The 13522-nt window shown below is 36.7% G+C and overlaps 2 protein-coding genes across 3 annotated transcripts in view; both read right to left on the reverse strand.

The window, feature by feature from the left end:
• CHEK1 (checkpoint kinase 1) overlaps positions 1-8418 on the reverse strand; it is a 36874-nt gene extending 28456 nt beyond the window's left edge. Inside the window, exons 1-6 of the mRNA XM_006915206.3 lie at positions 8261-8418; positions 7517-7601; positions 6448-6671; positions 5216-5280; positions 5050-5119; positions 699-887 (exon numbers count right to left, since the gene is read on the reverse strand). Of these exons, the coding sequence (XP_006915268.1) occupies positions 699-887; positions 5050-5119; positions 5216-5280; positions 6448-6671; positions 7517-7581 (613 nt within the window). The 5' untranslated portion in view covers positions 7582-7601; positions 8261-8418. The remainder of the gene's footprint in view (positions 1-698; positions 888-5049; positions 5120-5215; positions 5281-6447; positions 6672-7516; positions 7602-8260) is intronic.
• A 2852-nt stretch (positions 8419-11270) lies between these two features.
• The window catches only part of STT3A (STT3A, catalytic subunit of the oligosaccharyltransferase complex), a 24424-nt gene continuing 22172 nt past the window's right edge, over positions 11271-13522 (reverse strand). The window contains exon 18 of one of the 2 annotated variants that reach the window (XM_015592021.2): positions 11271-13167. In XM_015592021.2, coding sequence (XP_015447507.1) covers positions 13129-13167 — 39 coding nt within the window. In that variant the 3' untranslated portion in view covers positions 11271-13128. The remainder of the gene's footprint in view (positions 13168-13522) is intronic. The other variant, XM_006915207.3, reaches the window with a different exon arrangement.

Consider the following 13522-nt stretch of genomic DNA (forward strand, 5'->3'; position numbering starts at 1 on the left):
GCGAGTCTCGCCATGGCCTTCCCTCTGACAATGTCTCCTTGTGAGTCCCTGGTGCCCCCTGCACGCAGCTGAATTGGCACTGGTGCTCAGAGTGAGCAGGTCCGTCACCACGAAAATCCACTCGCGGACTCGGCCCCTTTAAGAGGCTTCTGCCACTACCACAGCCTCCGTCTCACTCATCTGTTAGGGAATAGGCAGCTCAGCACCTTCACCCCATCCTACCTTCTGCCATTGCAGGGTGTTTTCTTGGACTTCTCCCTACTTGTATGGCTTGTTCCTCTAGATCCTAGGCGATTACTCCTCGCTGCTGCTCTTTATTTCCATCACAACTTTGATTTCGTTGCCAGAGGGATGAACAGAGCCTCTATAATCTATGCCATTTTTTTTCTCCTCTCAATATGGTTTTTAAACTAAGAATACCAACTCACAAAACCTTTAGAGGCACTCAAAGATCCATAAACCATTTCCTGCCCAACTTTCCAAAAGTATTCACATGAATCTTAAAAGCAAGAGATATTGTGGTATTTCATTTAATAGCTATATAATCTTTGGGATTAAAAGTTCTAATTTATTTATAAATAAGCTACTATTAAAATGCTATCTTATAAAAATGGATTCTTTTGGTTTATTTCATTTATTTTGGTATAACAAATCTGGCTTTCCACAGGTCAGTTTTATCATGGTTAAAAAGCTCTTACCTCCAGCCAACATTGCAGTAAGTACTATTCCACAGGACCAAACATCAACTGGTTCTGCATGAAATTCTTTCCTCTTTAGAAGTTCTGGAGCAACATAAGGTAAAGTACCACACATCTTGTTCAATAAACGCTCACGATTATTATGCCGAAACACTGTTGCCAAGCCAAAGTCAGAGATTTTGAGGTTATCTAACCCAAAGGAAAAAAAGATAATACTAGTTAAAAATGTTTTGTAACTAGATATACTTAAAGAAATCAAGTTTTTTAAAAGAAAGTCACTGGTGTTATTTATGGTTTGTAGAACTTCTCTACTTTAAAATGACCAAAAAAATTTTTTTTAAAGAATAAAAGACATTATCATCTAGCTAAAATTAGAAAAAGGCCTCATCACTTCTATTAATTTCAGAGAAATATCATCAATACACTAAACAGTTTGGACCAGGTTAAAGAAAGATAGTGAAGTCACAAGGGGCTGCCCTTATGGAAAAGGGCATTCCAAACTTAGGCTGAAAGAGCCAAGCCCTTCAGTGAGTTGTGCAGGGGGCAGAAAGGAGACATCAATAATATATTAGCTACAGCTTTCCCAGCAGCAAACAAATCCTGTTGGCAGGAAGAAAATATGTAAAGACACACAATAAAACTAAAGTCCACACACCACCAGAACTTGTTGTCAAAGTGGCTAACTTTAGAAAAGGAGGAAGAAACTTGTCAAAGAAATAAATCAGAAAAGCAAATTTCCACTCTAACTTCCTACCTTCAACATGAACAAATTGCAGGCAGAGCTTTCAACTAACTTATACTTGGCGAAAGTCTACTGTAACTGAGTGATACTGTGCTAGCCAATGTAGGTGGATAAATTATGGAAAAAGACTAACAACAGACAACTGTTGTGAAGGTTATAAAAATACAGAGCATTACAAGTTCTTACAGCAAGGGAATCTAACTTGGTCTTAGTTAATAAGGAAGATTCCCTATTATCAACCTTTTTAGAGGGCAATATGGCAAAAAATGCCAAAATTTGAAATATTTACACACTCTTTGAACTAGCAATTTCTACTTCTAGGACCACAGCCACAGATATACTCCAACAAATTCACAAACATAAGGATATTCATAGCAATATTATTTGTAAATAACTTAAATGTCCATTAATAAAGAAATGATTAAATCTTATAATTCATTTACACAATGAAACTATGTAGGTTATTGTTTAAAAAAAGGTATATCTATATGTACCAACACGGAAGCAGATATAAGTTAAAATAAAAAAAGGCAAGTGTCATAACAAATATTATAACATGATCAAATTTTTATATTGAGTCTGTGCACAAATTTATAAAACAGTCATCACTGAGCAACTTAACTGTCCCAAAAGAAGAAATTAATTCTTTAAAAATCAATCACATCTGCGCAATATAATATGTAAGCCATTGATAATGTTTACCTGTATATGACGGTAGCTACTATAATTAGCCTTTTAATATCTATATGTGACACGATCTTGACAAACCACTGAGATTAAGAGTTTTAAGTTATTTATAAGTAGTAATCAATGAACATATTAATAGATGACCATAGTATTCCTTGGATTTTGTTGTTTCATAATGTCTTCAACATAATACTCAGATTAGAGAACTGCATATAACAAATTTTAAATTGAGGACAGTGGTTACTTCTGAGAAAAAGAAAGGGAAATACATCTGTGAGGGAATACACAAAAGGACTTCAACTATACCGATAATGTTTTATTTCTTTTTTTAAAGATTATTATTATTGAATAAAAACAAAGTTTAAATAATATGCAAGATATGAAGAACAATACAATGAACATCCACCCATCCAACACCCAGTTAAGAACATTCTATTTCCTTTGAAATCTCCTATAAATACCTCTCTAAATATATTCTCTTCATTCCCTTCTCAGAAATAACCACCATTCTAAGTTTTATTATGTCCCTTCTTTTGTGATTTCTCCCCCATGTTTGTATCTCTAAACAATATATTTGGTTTAAACTTCATATAAATAGAATTCTTGTATGAATTCTTTTGCAACCTTCTTTTTTTGCTCTATATCATATTCCAGAAATTCATCCATGTCCGTACTTGTAGCTATAAATCATCCATTTCATAATTATCTGTTCTCTTGTTGATAGACATTTAGGGTTGTTTCTAGTTTTTGCTATTATAAACACCACTGCTGTGAGCAGTGCATATACGTGTAATGTTTTATTTTTTAAGGCAGGTGGGTACACAGGTGTTTATATAAATCTCCTTCATACTCACAACTCAAGTAGATTCTCTTACTATTTCCATTTTATGGATGAGGAAAGAGAGACAGAAAGAAGTTAAGCAACTTACCCGAGGCCACATGCCTACTATGAAGCAGCCTAGACTAAACGTAGGTTCAAATGACTCTAAAGCTCAAGCTCTTAACAGTGCTATACTGCCTTTCATATTTAGAGACATGGAATCCTTCTTTTCCAGAGGATTACGTATAGCTTGAAACGTGCATTTAATCAAAAAAGGATTTAATTTGTAGATGAGGAAAAAGGAGAATTGACTGTAATACTATCAAGGCTGTTAGCATTCAAAGAGTAATGGGAATGGAATGAAAAACAGAAGCAAAAGGAATTCTCCCAGCTTGTGCTCGTTTTTCAGGTTTCATGAATAGGTAATTCTATAGTTCCTTTTTCCCCGTACATTAATTTTCTGAATATCTAAAATTTTGCTGGATGCAACTTGTAGAAGGCTAAATAACCAAGGGAGGATCTTATGTAGCTAGGTTAGTAGATGAGTCAATAAAAGGATATCTAAAAGATAATTCACCAAAACATTAAACAGTGGTTGTAACTGACTGGTGTGTTTCCATGATTTTTTACCTTCTTCTTTACACTTTTGATCTTATTTTATGATCATCTTTTATTTTATAAAGAGGAAAAAACAATATTTTAAGTTTGGGAACAAAGTTTTCATATTCCAGATATTACTACATATTCGCATCTCCATTATTTATATAAGCTAGCGTTTCTTAATTTATCCCTGTGTATAGTCAATTATAGAGTTCAGAAAGAAGTTAGAAGGAGGCTGGTAAGACAGTACATTGTTACTTGTCATGGGGTACAACATTGCCAGAAACACTAAACTTTAAGGTTGAACAAGATCTTAAATACTTTAGTCCAACTATCCAATCAATGTTTAAATTTCCTTTATAATGTCTCTGATAATTAATAATCCAGTGTTTGACTCTTATGTTATAAACTCACTATTTTCCAAAGCAATCTATTCAGCTTTAGACCTTTTAATGGAGATCATCATGACACTAATCCAAATTGCTTCTGTATAGTTTCACCAAGTGTTCTGAAGAATTGTTATTTAACAATCAGCAGGTTTCCCAAGTTCCTTCAATTATTCCTTATTTTACATAATTTCTAGCCCTTTCATCATCCTGGTCACTCTCCTATAAAAGTATTTTAGTGTTCTACATGCCTTTTACAGTATTGTCCCAGGATCAGGATACCCATTATTTCCAGTGTGGCCTCATCAGAGAACTGTTGGACTGCTACCTCCCTCATTCTCAATAACATGACCTTACTTATCTAATGACCAAATTACATTGGTGACTATTATGAAGTTTGCTGCCTAGTAAAAGTCTTTTTTAACCTGCTTTGCTACCAAAGATATACCATTCAACTATACTTATTTGGTTAGTTTTTCAATTCAAATACTGGACTGTAGATTTTTCCTTACTGGAAAACAACTTGTTAAATCTGACTCACTTCTCTGGTCTGCTAAATTTGTTCATTCAATAAATATTTTTGAAAACCTACTATTTGCCAGGCACTAATTCTAATGCATTAAACAAAACAGACAAAAATCACTACCCCATGCAGCTAACATCTGTCATCTTTTTTGATCCTGATTCTATAAGCTAACACTTTCACTATCTATCCCTCTTAGTTTTTATAACATCCATAAAATATAACTAAACTCCTTGCATATTTATCCAAGTCATAGATTTAAAAGTACAAACAAGACAAAGCTAAAGTCCAGGCTATCCTAACAGAAACTTTCCTTTATTAATTCATTAAAGAGTTGTTTAACACTATACATATGTAGTATTCATCTAATGAACTACTCTTGTATCTAGCTCAGATTTCTATCTCATCCACAACTATATCATTAAAGACTTGTGAAGCCTATATCTCCCAAATTTCCTATAAGTCTCCCAAATTTTCTAGACTTTTTAGATATTTTGTCCTGTAATTTCAGTAATGCAGAAACCTTCAAGCAGCTTTGTATGGCTGGCTGTATTAAAATAATTTAGGTAGCAGTGACAAAATGCTAAACTTACCCCTTTCATCCAACAGGAGATTTTCTGGCTTAATATCCCTGTGAGTTATTCCAATACCATGCAGATAAATCTAAGAAGAAAAAGCGAAGGGAAGCATACCGGAATTTAGTAATTTATTTCATTCATACTAATTTTAAATAAAAGTCAAAGAGACAACTTTACCTACCACCCCTGCCATGAGTTGATGGAAGAACCTCTGAGCATCTTGTTCAGGCATGCCTATGTCTGGCTCTATAAGAATTAATTATGAAAGTTAGTTTACCAGTTAAATATAACCAGGCATCGACAGCATTGTTTCTCAATTCTAAGGCTAAACATTTGTGATTGTACTTTAACAAACAGAATCTTATGTTAACAATTAAAAGACTCTTGTGTCCACTAATACATATAGCACTTAATAACTCACATTTCCCCATCTGTTATGTGGCAAAATAAGTTAACATCATTACAGAGAGAAATAACAAACTATCATCCGAATCAAGAATGCAAGCCATAACTTGAAAAGCCTCTGCTTATCTTATACTAACCATTATTTGATAGCTTTCAATTTCTTCAAAATGTTATGCCAATAGTTTTCTCACTCCTGAAATGTAATTGCCAAAGTGGAAGCTTGGGCACATCTGATTTCACTAAATATTTAACAACAGATTATATGTCATATAACCTCTCATACTACAAAGTCATGAATGCCTGTGAAGTTCCTTCAGGAAAGTTTTAAGAAATGTTCTCTTGTCAGTTATCTTTTCATATCTCAATCTTCCTCATTAACTCTTGATTTCTTTTACAGTCAACTCTCTCTTAAGACACATATTGGAGGTTCTAATAATCAGTTTGAACTGTTATTACAATGGCTTTAAATAATAAATTTAGATCCACAGAATATATTTTATGTACTTCTAGTGTTCTGTAACATCAAGCCTCTGAATCTACATAGAACATTTAAGAGCAGAAACAGAATTTATTTAATATACATCAAGCAATCCTAGGAAATTCTAAAGTATTTCACTTAACCAAATAAAGATGAAAAACATAACATGCTATTATTTTGGATCTGTAAATGTATGCAATAATTTCACGTAACTAGAATGTCTACATACAAATTGTACAAACAAATGCATTACACTTATACTATACGATGAGATTAGTTTATCATTCTTAAATTCTATAAAACAGCATACCAACCAAAATCATTTATACAACTTAAAAAAAAACTCTTCTTTGATGATTCTACATATGCTTCATGCGTTAATATAAGTTGCAAAAACAAAAAAGTTTACTCTAATTTCTCTTTTGCATCAGCAGTTCTTGAATGGACAATGACCGAATGGTGAGCCCAAAATTAAAAAACAAATTTAGAAACTTGTTTAGTACAATAATTATCTTAAATTTTTTCCATACCTATTCGGTCAAAAAGTTCTCCCCCACTACAATACTCCAGAAATAGGTATTGAATATTGCCTTCTCTCCTGTGACCATAAAATTTCACTACATTTTCATGATTTAACATTTTATTGATACAGATCTCTTTCTTAATATTTTCTGGACAGTCTATGGCACGCTTCATGTCTACAATCTTCACTGCAACTGCTTCTTCAGTTCTTCTATTCACAGCAAGTTGAACTCTAAAAGAAAAAAGGAAAAGTTATAACATTCTAGATATTTTAATTCTGTTCATTTTAAAACTTTAAAAGATTAAACATGACCCATCCAAAACTATTTTACCTTTATTACTTTCTCTACCAAGGAGAAACTATGGAAATAGTGTCTGCCATGTTCTCAATAGGTACTACTCCTTTCTGAAATGTGTACTAAATGTGTACTAAAGTACTAATGTTCCAAAGAAGCCATTATGCTGTACAATCAAAGTCATTTAATAAATACTTGAGAAAATAAATTAGAATGAGATAATAGCAATTCTAGGCCACATCACATAAACACATGCCTTATTCATTTAATTTTAATAACATGACCTAACATTTATTAATCTGATACTATATATGTCCGTGGTAACTGTTCTAGACACCTATGGTGTAAGTAGTATTATTGTCATCTTACAGCTGAAAATGAGGCACACAACGACATTAAGAAGCTTGCCTAAGACCAAAACAGTTTCAGTATGTAGCAGACTGATTACACAACCAGGCAGTTTGACTGGAGTCTATTCATTTAACTACTACGCTTAAACCCCAAGAAAGAATATGTTGGAGGAGAAACTGACTTCAGGGGTCTCTTCCAGCTCTTTACAAGAAAATGAAAAAGAAAAAGAAAAAAAAAAAAGAAATAAAGAAAAATAATCCTTACAAAAGACTATATAGCTTCAGTTCCCCAAAATCTTAGTTTCAAATGCTGAGATGTTTTCTAAGGCCCCACTGTATTAAAATAAACAACTCCAAAACAACGGATATGTACTCAAGGCGACAGGGAAAAAAACCAAGTGTGAAAGCAGGGTAAAAGGACTCAAACTCACTCTCCATAGGCACCTTCTCCCAGGGTTTGCACCAAGTCCCAGTCTTCCACAAAGGGCACTGCCATGACTCCACTGTGTACCACGGCTGTAGAAGGCAGGATCCAGAAAAGATGGGGCAAGAGTACAAGCTTCAATCATCTGCGAAGCTACTGAACTCTGCTTCTTGCCATGAGTCCTCAATATAAATAACAGTTCTTGTTTCCCTGACACCTCATCATCCATATTTTATCCACATCTAAACCACACGCAAGTATTCTGAATTCTAGCATTTGGTTCTGTAAATCTCCATTCCCATTCCCACGCACGCGGAAGGCTGAAACGCTGCCCTCCTCGGCCTCGGAGGGAATGTAACAGCTGTGATGAGGGGTTGGGGCAAACAACGCCTCCCGGTGGATGTGGGGAAGGGGTGAGAGGTGACGCTTTGGGTCAGAGGGTGAGGAGAAATGTAACTACGACCACCGCAGCCCCTTCTCCGCACTCCCACCGCGTCCCCGAGGCCGGGAGGAGCCCGGGGCGGAGCCAAACTGCCCCGAGAGGCGGAAGAAAGGGCCCGTGGCACGCAGACTAACAGAGGGGTGGTCTCTGCAGTCCCTCCACCACAGGGACCAGCCTACCACCCTCTACCGCCCTCTGGAGCCACCCGTCCGCGGGAGTCTCTCCGAACCCCTCGCCGTACCCCTCCTAGCTAATGCAGACCCTGAACTCTCCCGACTCCCTTCCCACCCTGGCCGCCACCTTCCTCACCAGGCCGTCCTCTGCCCGCCACCACAGGAATCCAAATGCAGCACTTTTCCCGCCAAAACTGGCTAGCGTCACACTGTCGCAAACGCGCGCGCCCTTGCCGTAAAGCAGGGAAGCGCGCTTTCCACCCTTCCGAAGCTCGGAAGGGTGGCCGTTCAGTCCCCGAGGCTTCAGACAGCGCGGCGGAGCTACTGTGGAGTCGGAACGAGATCTTGGCTGCAGAGCGCACCCGCGCGAAAGTTCTCTGAGCCCAAACGCGTCGTAGTCCCGGGCGGCGCCGAAGCCCTGAAGGACCAGCGCGCGCGCGCGACGCCGCTGGGGACTTGGCGTCTCCGAGCACCTGCCAGCTGCGGGACAGGACTGTGAGGGTCACGTTCAGGCTGTCACCGATGAGCTGGGTGGGGACAGCTACTGAGAACCGGTCTTGGGAAGGACGAAGGGAACTCTGCGGGGAGCGGGCAGCTTGGCCCCTCGGTAAATGGTTGGGAAGGCATCCGGAGGGAAGCTCCACTTGCAGTTTGAGGTAGAGTCGGGATGACCAGTTTTGCCCTGGCTTGTCTGAACCAGCTCCCAAACAGTACCTTAGCTCCACCTTCTTTCTTGAAGGAAGAACTTTTGTTTAGCTTAGTCCTACCTGCCATCTTATTCTTAATGTGGAAGAAACAGGCAGGTAAGGCTGTTTTCCTTCATTTTACAATACAAATTTAAAAAGTGACCAGTTTAAATAAGAAAGTAAATTGTGGGGAAAGGGACCTGCTTGAGGACAAAATAATGTGGAAAACTTAAATAGGTATTCCCCCTTGACAGTGAACTATCCTTAGAACTCCAGGCGCAGGTAAGATCATCTTTTAAGTTCTCCAGTTCTTAAAACTGGGCCACAGACATTGAACATAACTAGCCTGGAGTAAAATATGTGTAAAATGTTACATAAAAACACACACATCTGTTTTAGAACAAGATCGGAGCATTTTAAGATGCTTATGCGAGTTTTTAACCATGACATCACAATTTAGGCTTCATCTAATAAAGTTTTCAGGTCATTTACTCCATTTTCTCTAGTGTACGGTCTGTGTGCTGCAAAGAATATGAAAGAGGAGGACCTGCCCAGTTCCTATGTATCTGGATGGAATTATGGTATCTTAGCCTGAAAAAAAAAAGGTATATGTATTTCAGGCAGAATACACAAAAAAATAGCATACGGGAGAATGAATGTACACAATAGCATATGGTGAAATTTAATAGTAAATATTAAAATAGTAAATTTACTATTTTGAAACAATAGTAAATCTTTAAAAAGCACAATATAGAGTATGAAAAACAAAAGATTTTGTCAAATGGCAAGTCTTTAGATGACAAAAATGAATCCTAAAGCCAACAGTGGGAAAGCAAAAACAACTTGATTTACATCACAGAACTTCCAAAAGGCTCAAGTTGAATTAGTGACACATGGTAGGTAACTGAATGTGGAGGTGAAAGTGGGGCTAGAAGGAGGGTAGACTGAAAGACCAGGTAAGAAGCGAATAGAACTTTGGACCCTCTACCTCCTGTGTACTCAAAGAACTGCTCCTCCCCAAAGCTGGTAAAAGACTTGAGAGGGTAAGAGAATATCAGGCACAGTTAAAGGCTTGGGTGCCTTACTGAAAAAGGGATTAAATTTATGCATTGAAGGTTGAATCTCTAAGCCTTCTTTCCCCACTTCACTTCCAGAAATCTGGCAATTAGGTTTTTATCCTTAAAGGATATACAAGCTTTTTCAAGGAGATGCTGGCTATATATTTTTAAAAACTCTAAAGATACCAATATTGGGAATTTCTTAATGTCACAGCTCAGCCAGATTAAAGGAATGAAGCCCACATTCACTAATTCCCCTACCGCACCCCAAACAGACCTTCCAATCACCTTTTTAGGGTCCCACTCTTAAAAAGAGCAGAGAACCTAGAATTTAAAAAGGGCTCTAATGTGAAAGATGTCAAAACACGGGAATATTCAAACAAAACCTCTTGGACGTTAAAAAATGAAAGAAAAAAAAGAATCTAAATAGATTAGAAAAAAATTTAGGCTATCTTCCAGAAGGAAGAATAAAGATAGAAAACAATAAGAATATTGGGAGACTAATCCAGGAAGTCCAACATCAAAATAACTTGTTTTTCAGAAAGAGAAACAGAATTCAGGAAAATCCACAAATAAGGACATTTCCCAGACCTAAAGAACTTGACTTTCCATACTTAAAAGTTTAAAGTACCCAGTACAATGGATGATCCACTCCAAGACACATTGGGAAAATTTCAAAACATTACACTGAAGATCCTAAAAGGTCTGGGGTGGGAGTGAAAGGGAATGGACACATATAAAAAAACAAACAAACAAACAAAAACAACAGCATTTAGAAGAGAGAAACAATGGGCCAATGCCTTCAAAATAATTCTAAGGAAAAGTTATTCACAACCCAGAACTCTACCTAACCAACCTATTAATCAAGTGTGATGTGAGACATGCAAGATCTCAAGAAATTGATCTCCCACACACTTTCTCAGGAAGGTAGTTAGAGGTGACCAATTAAGAAAAAAATCAGGGGATTAACATATATGACAGTGAAAGGATGGATACACCAACCGAAGAGATGTGTAACAGACCTTGAGAGTAAACCAAATGAACATACAAAAACGAAGACGTCTCTAAGAGTGAATACCTAATAAGTCTGAACCTATTAAAAGTCACAAATGACAAGAGTTTGGGGAGAAATTAGGAACAAGTTCACAAAAACAAATGAAAAACTCCAAAATGTTATGTGGGGGTGGGGTTGGGGGAAGTAGTAACAGTATATATCACCTGGCCTAGTATAAGGCAAAAACAATTGAACTAACCTAGTCATGACTAATAATAGAACCTTAAGATGGTAAGAATATGTGTGGTCCATGGGAATAGCAGGATGGTGAAAAAGAGCTAAATCCTCAACTTCCACATCAGAAAGTCAACAAAGGATACCCAATATTGAAAAAACCAACACAGCAAAATAAAGCAAGTTATTTAATGAGATGGAGGTAAGTAATGTGAGAATCAGCAGAGTTGAAAGTGGATGCCTCTGGGGGAGTGGAAAACACTGTTGTTGCTTTTAGAATAATTTGATTTTTTTACACTAATTGCATTATAACAAAATGAAAAGTAAAAATTTTTAAAAAGTTGGCTATAGAAAATAACAAAATTAAAATCATCAGAGCAGCAACTATAGTGGTGAGTTAAAGGGTTATCCCATACATACTACAGAGGAAGACCACTAATGATTTCTAACTGGTATTATTCATTTTGGTAAAAAATAAAATAAAAATAAAATCTCAGAATAACCTCTTCTACTAGGGAGTAATTCTGTATATAAATCAAGTCATGTATTTACATATAGAAATCAAATCTTACATCAGATCTACATCTCACCCATGGTTGAAGCACTTGGTATATAAAGTGGTTTGGAAGGCTGTTTCCTGAGTGTACAAGTGTATCTGCACATACCCTCTGGGAGCACCATTTTGACTTATCTAAAAGCCACGTGATTGCTCCTGTTTCTTAAACAGGTAACACTAAACAGTTACCTTGTATTTTTTTAATGACTTAGGATTTATTATACATCACTTATATATGTCTTATGTTGTAAAATACATAATGTTCCACTGTATTGAATGTAAGACTGACATTAAAGATCCATAGGACTACTACAAGTTAAAGTTTTTTAAAGTTTCTCTTCCCCTTTACTACACAGGCTAGCACTGCTCTTTAGGTACCTGTTAATAGCAATTGTTCCTTTTAACTTGTAATTTGGCAGGGATTTCAAAACCAGATCACTGAGATTCTTAGTGGTACATAATAGCAAATAGGCTGAGACTAAGGGATAAAGAAGCTCACCTTTAAATAACCACATGAGTTTTAGTGCATAAGCTAAAGGAAATGAGCAAAGAAACATTTGCTGTATCATAGATAAGTTGAGAGTACTGAAAAGCTGGATTTCAAATAGATATGCATGACATTTCAGCTGATTAAAAAACACCTACTGACCATCAAGTTCTATACATAATGCTGGAGGAGTTTCTTCCTCTATTGAGAATGAAAATAATAATTTCACTGTCTTGAATCTTCAAAACTGCTAATTTAATCTCACTTGATTTATTCCTGCTCAAAAACAACAACAACAAAAAACAAAAATAAAAAACCACCCCACATAGCGAGTCCAAAGAATATTGAGATCAGGTCTAGTTAGCCACCTTCTCTCCCTCATAAAGTAAAAGAACCTCTAAGGACAAGATATGTTGAGAACAGAGACATGATGGCAACATAGCTGACTTTCCTGCTTAGAAATGGCACTCCTCTGGTCCCATAAACATTTGTTCAATAAAAGTTTATTGAGCACCCACTATGTGCAAGGCATTGTGCTAGGTGCTGCAAGTTTTGAAATAACAAAATTGTTTGTATATGTAGGATCTGAGCTAGTCCTTGACAGTTTTCCTGATTTGAGAAAGACAGAATGCCCGTACATAGCTCATTTAGGGAGCTAAAAGCATAGATGAGGTTTGCTTTCTGTCCTTCTATCAACCCAGCATAAACTTTTGCCTTCCTCAAATCAGTCATAAGTCGAAACAAATAAGGCACATTAAAAAAAAAACTCCCCCTTTAACTGACCAAAGTAAAGCCATGACATTTCATTTGGTAACCTCAGAATTTAAAAAATCATTCCATTTGGCCCAGCCCATACTGCCCAGGGCAAAACTTTCAGACAATTCTAATTCCATCATGCTCTCCTCTTATAAACTGCATATGTAAAAAATGTCTTCAGCGTCCTAAATGTGACGCACTCAGTGCGAAGCGTATCAGGCTGGACGTATCATTTATGTCCTTGACAAGCCTCGATTATCCAGGTCCTTTACCTGCAACATAAAGACGTCAGTTTAATGTTTACAATCAGGTCAACTTGGGAGAGCTTCTCTGAGCTGGGCTCACCTAGATGGGGAGAGGTTACTTTGTATTCTGCTGCCTGGTTTTGTTTTGTTACTAAACAAGCACTAGTTTGAAACTAGCTTCTCTCTGCTTAGCTTTTTGGAGTACCTCTGTGGGAGCAGTATAAATGATCTACCCTCCAAATATATTGAGGGTGCTCAATCTATTCTTATGTAAGAAATATAACACATTTCTATGTGACTCTATGTCATATATTCTTTGATACAGAAAAAAATGTAGTTTGAACACACACACACACACACACACACACCCCTTTCTTCCCTG

Source organism: Pteropus alecto, unplaced genomic scaffold, assembly GCF_000325575.1.
Source record: "Pteropus alecto unplaced genomic scaffold, ASM32557v1 scaffold135, whole genome shotgun sequence".
NCBI lineage: Eukaryota > Metazoa > Chordata > Mammalia > Chiroptera > Pteropodidae > Pteropus > Pteropus alecto.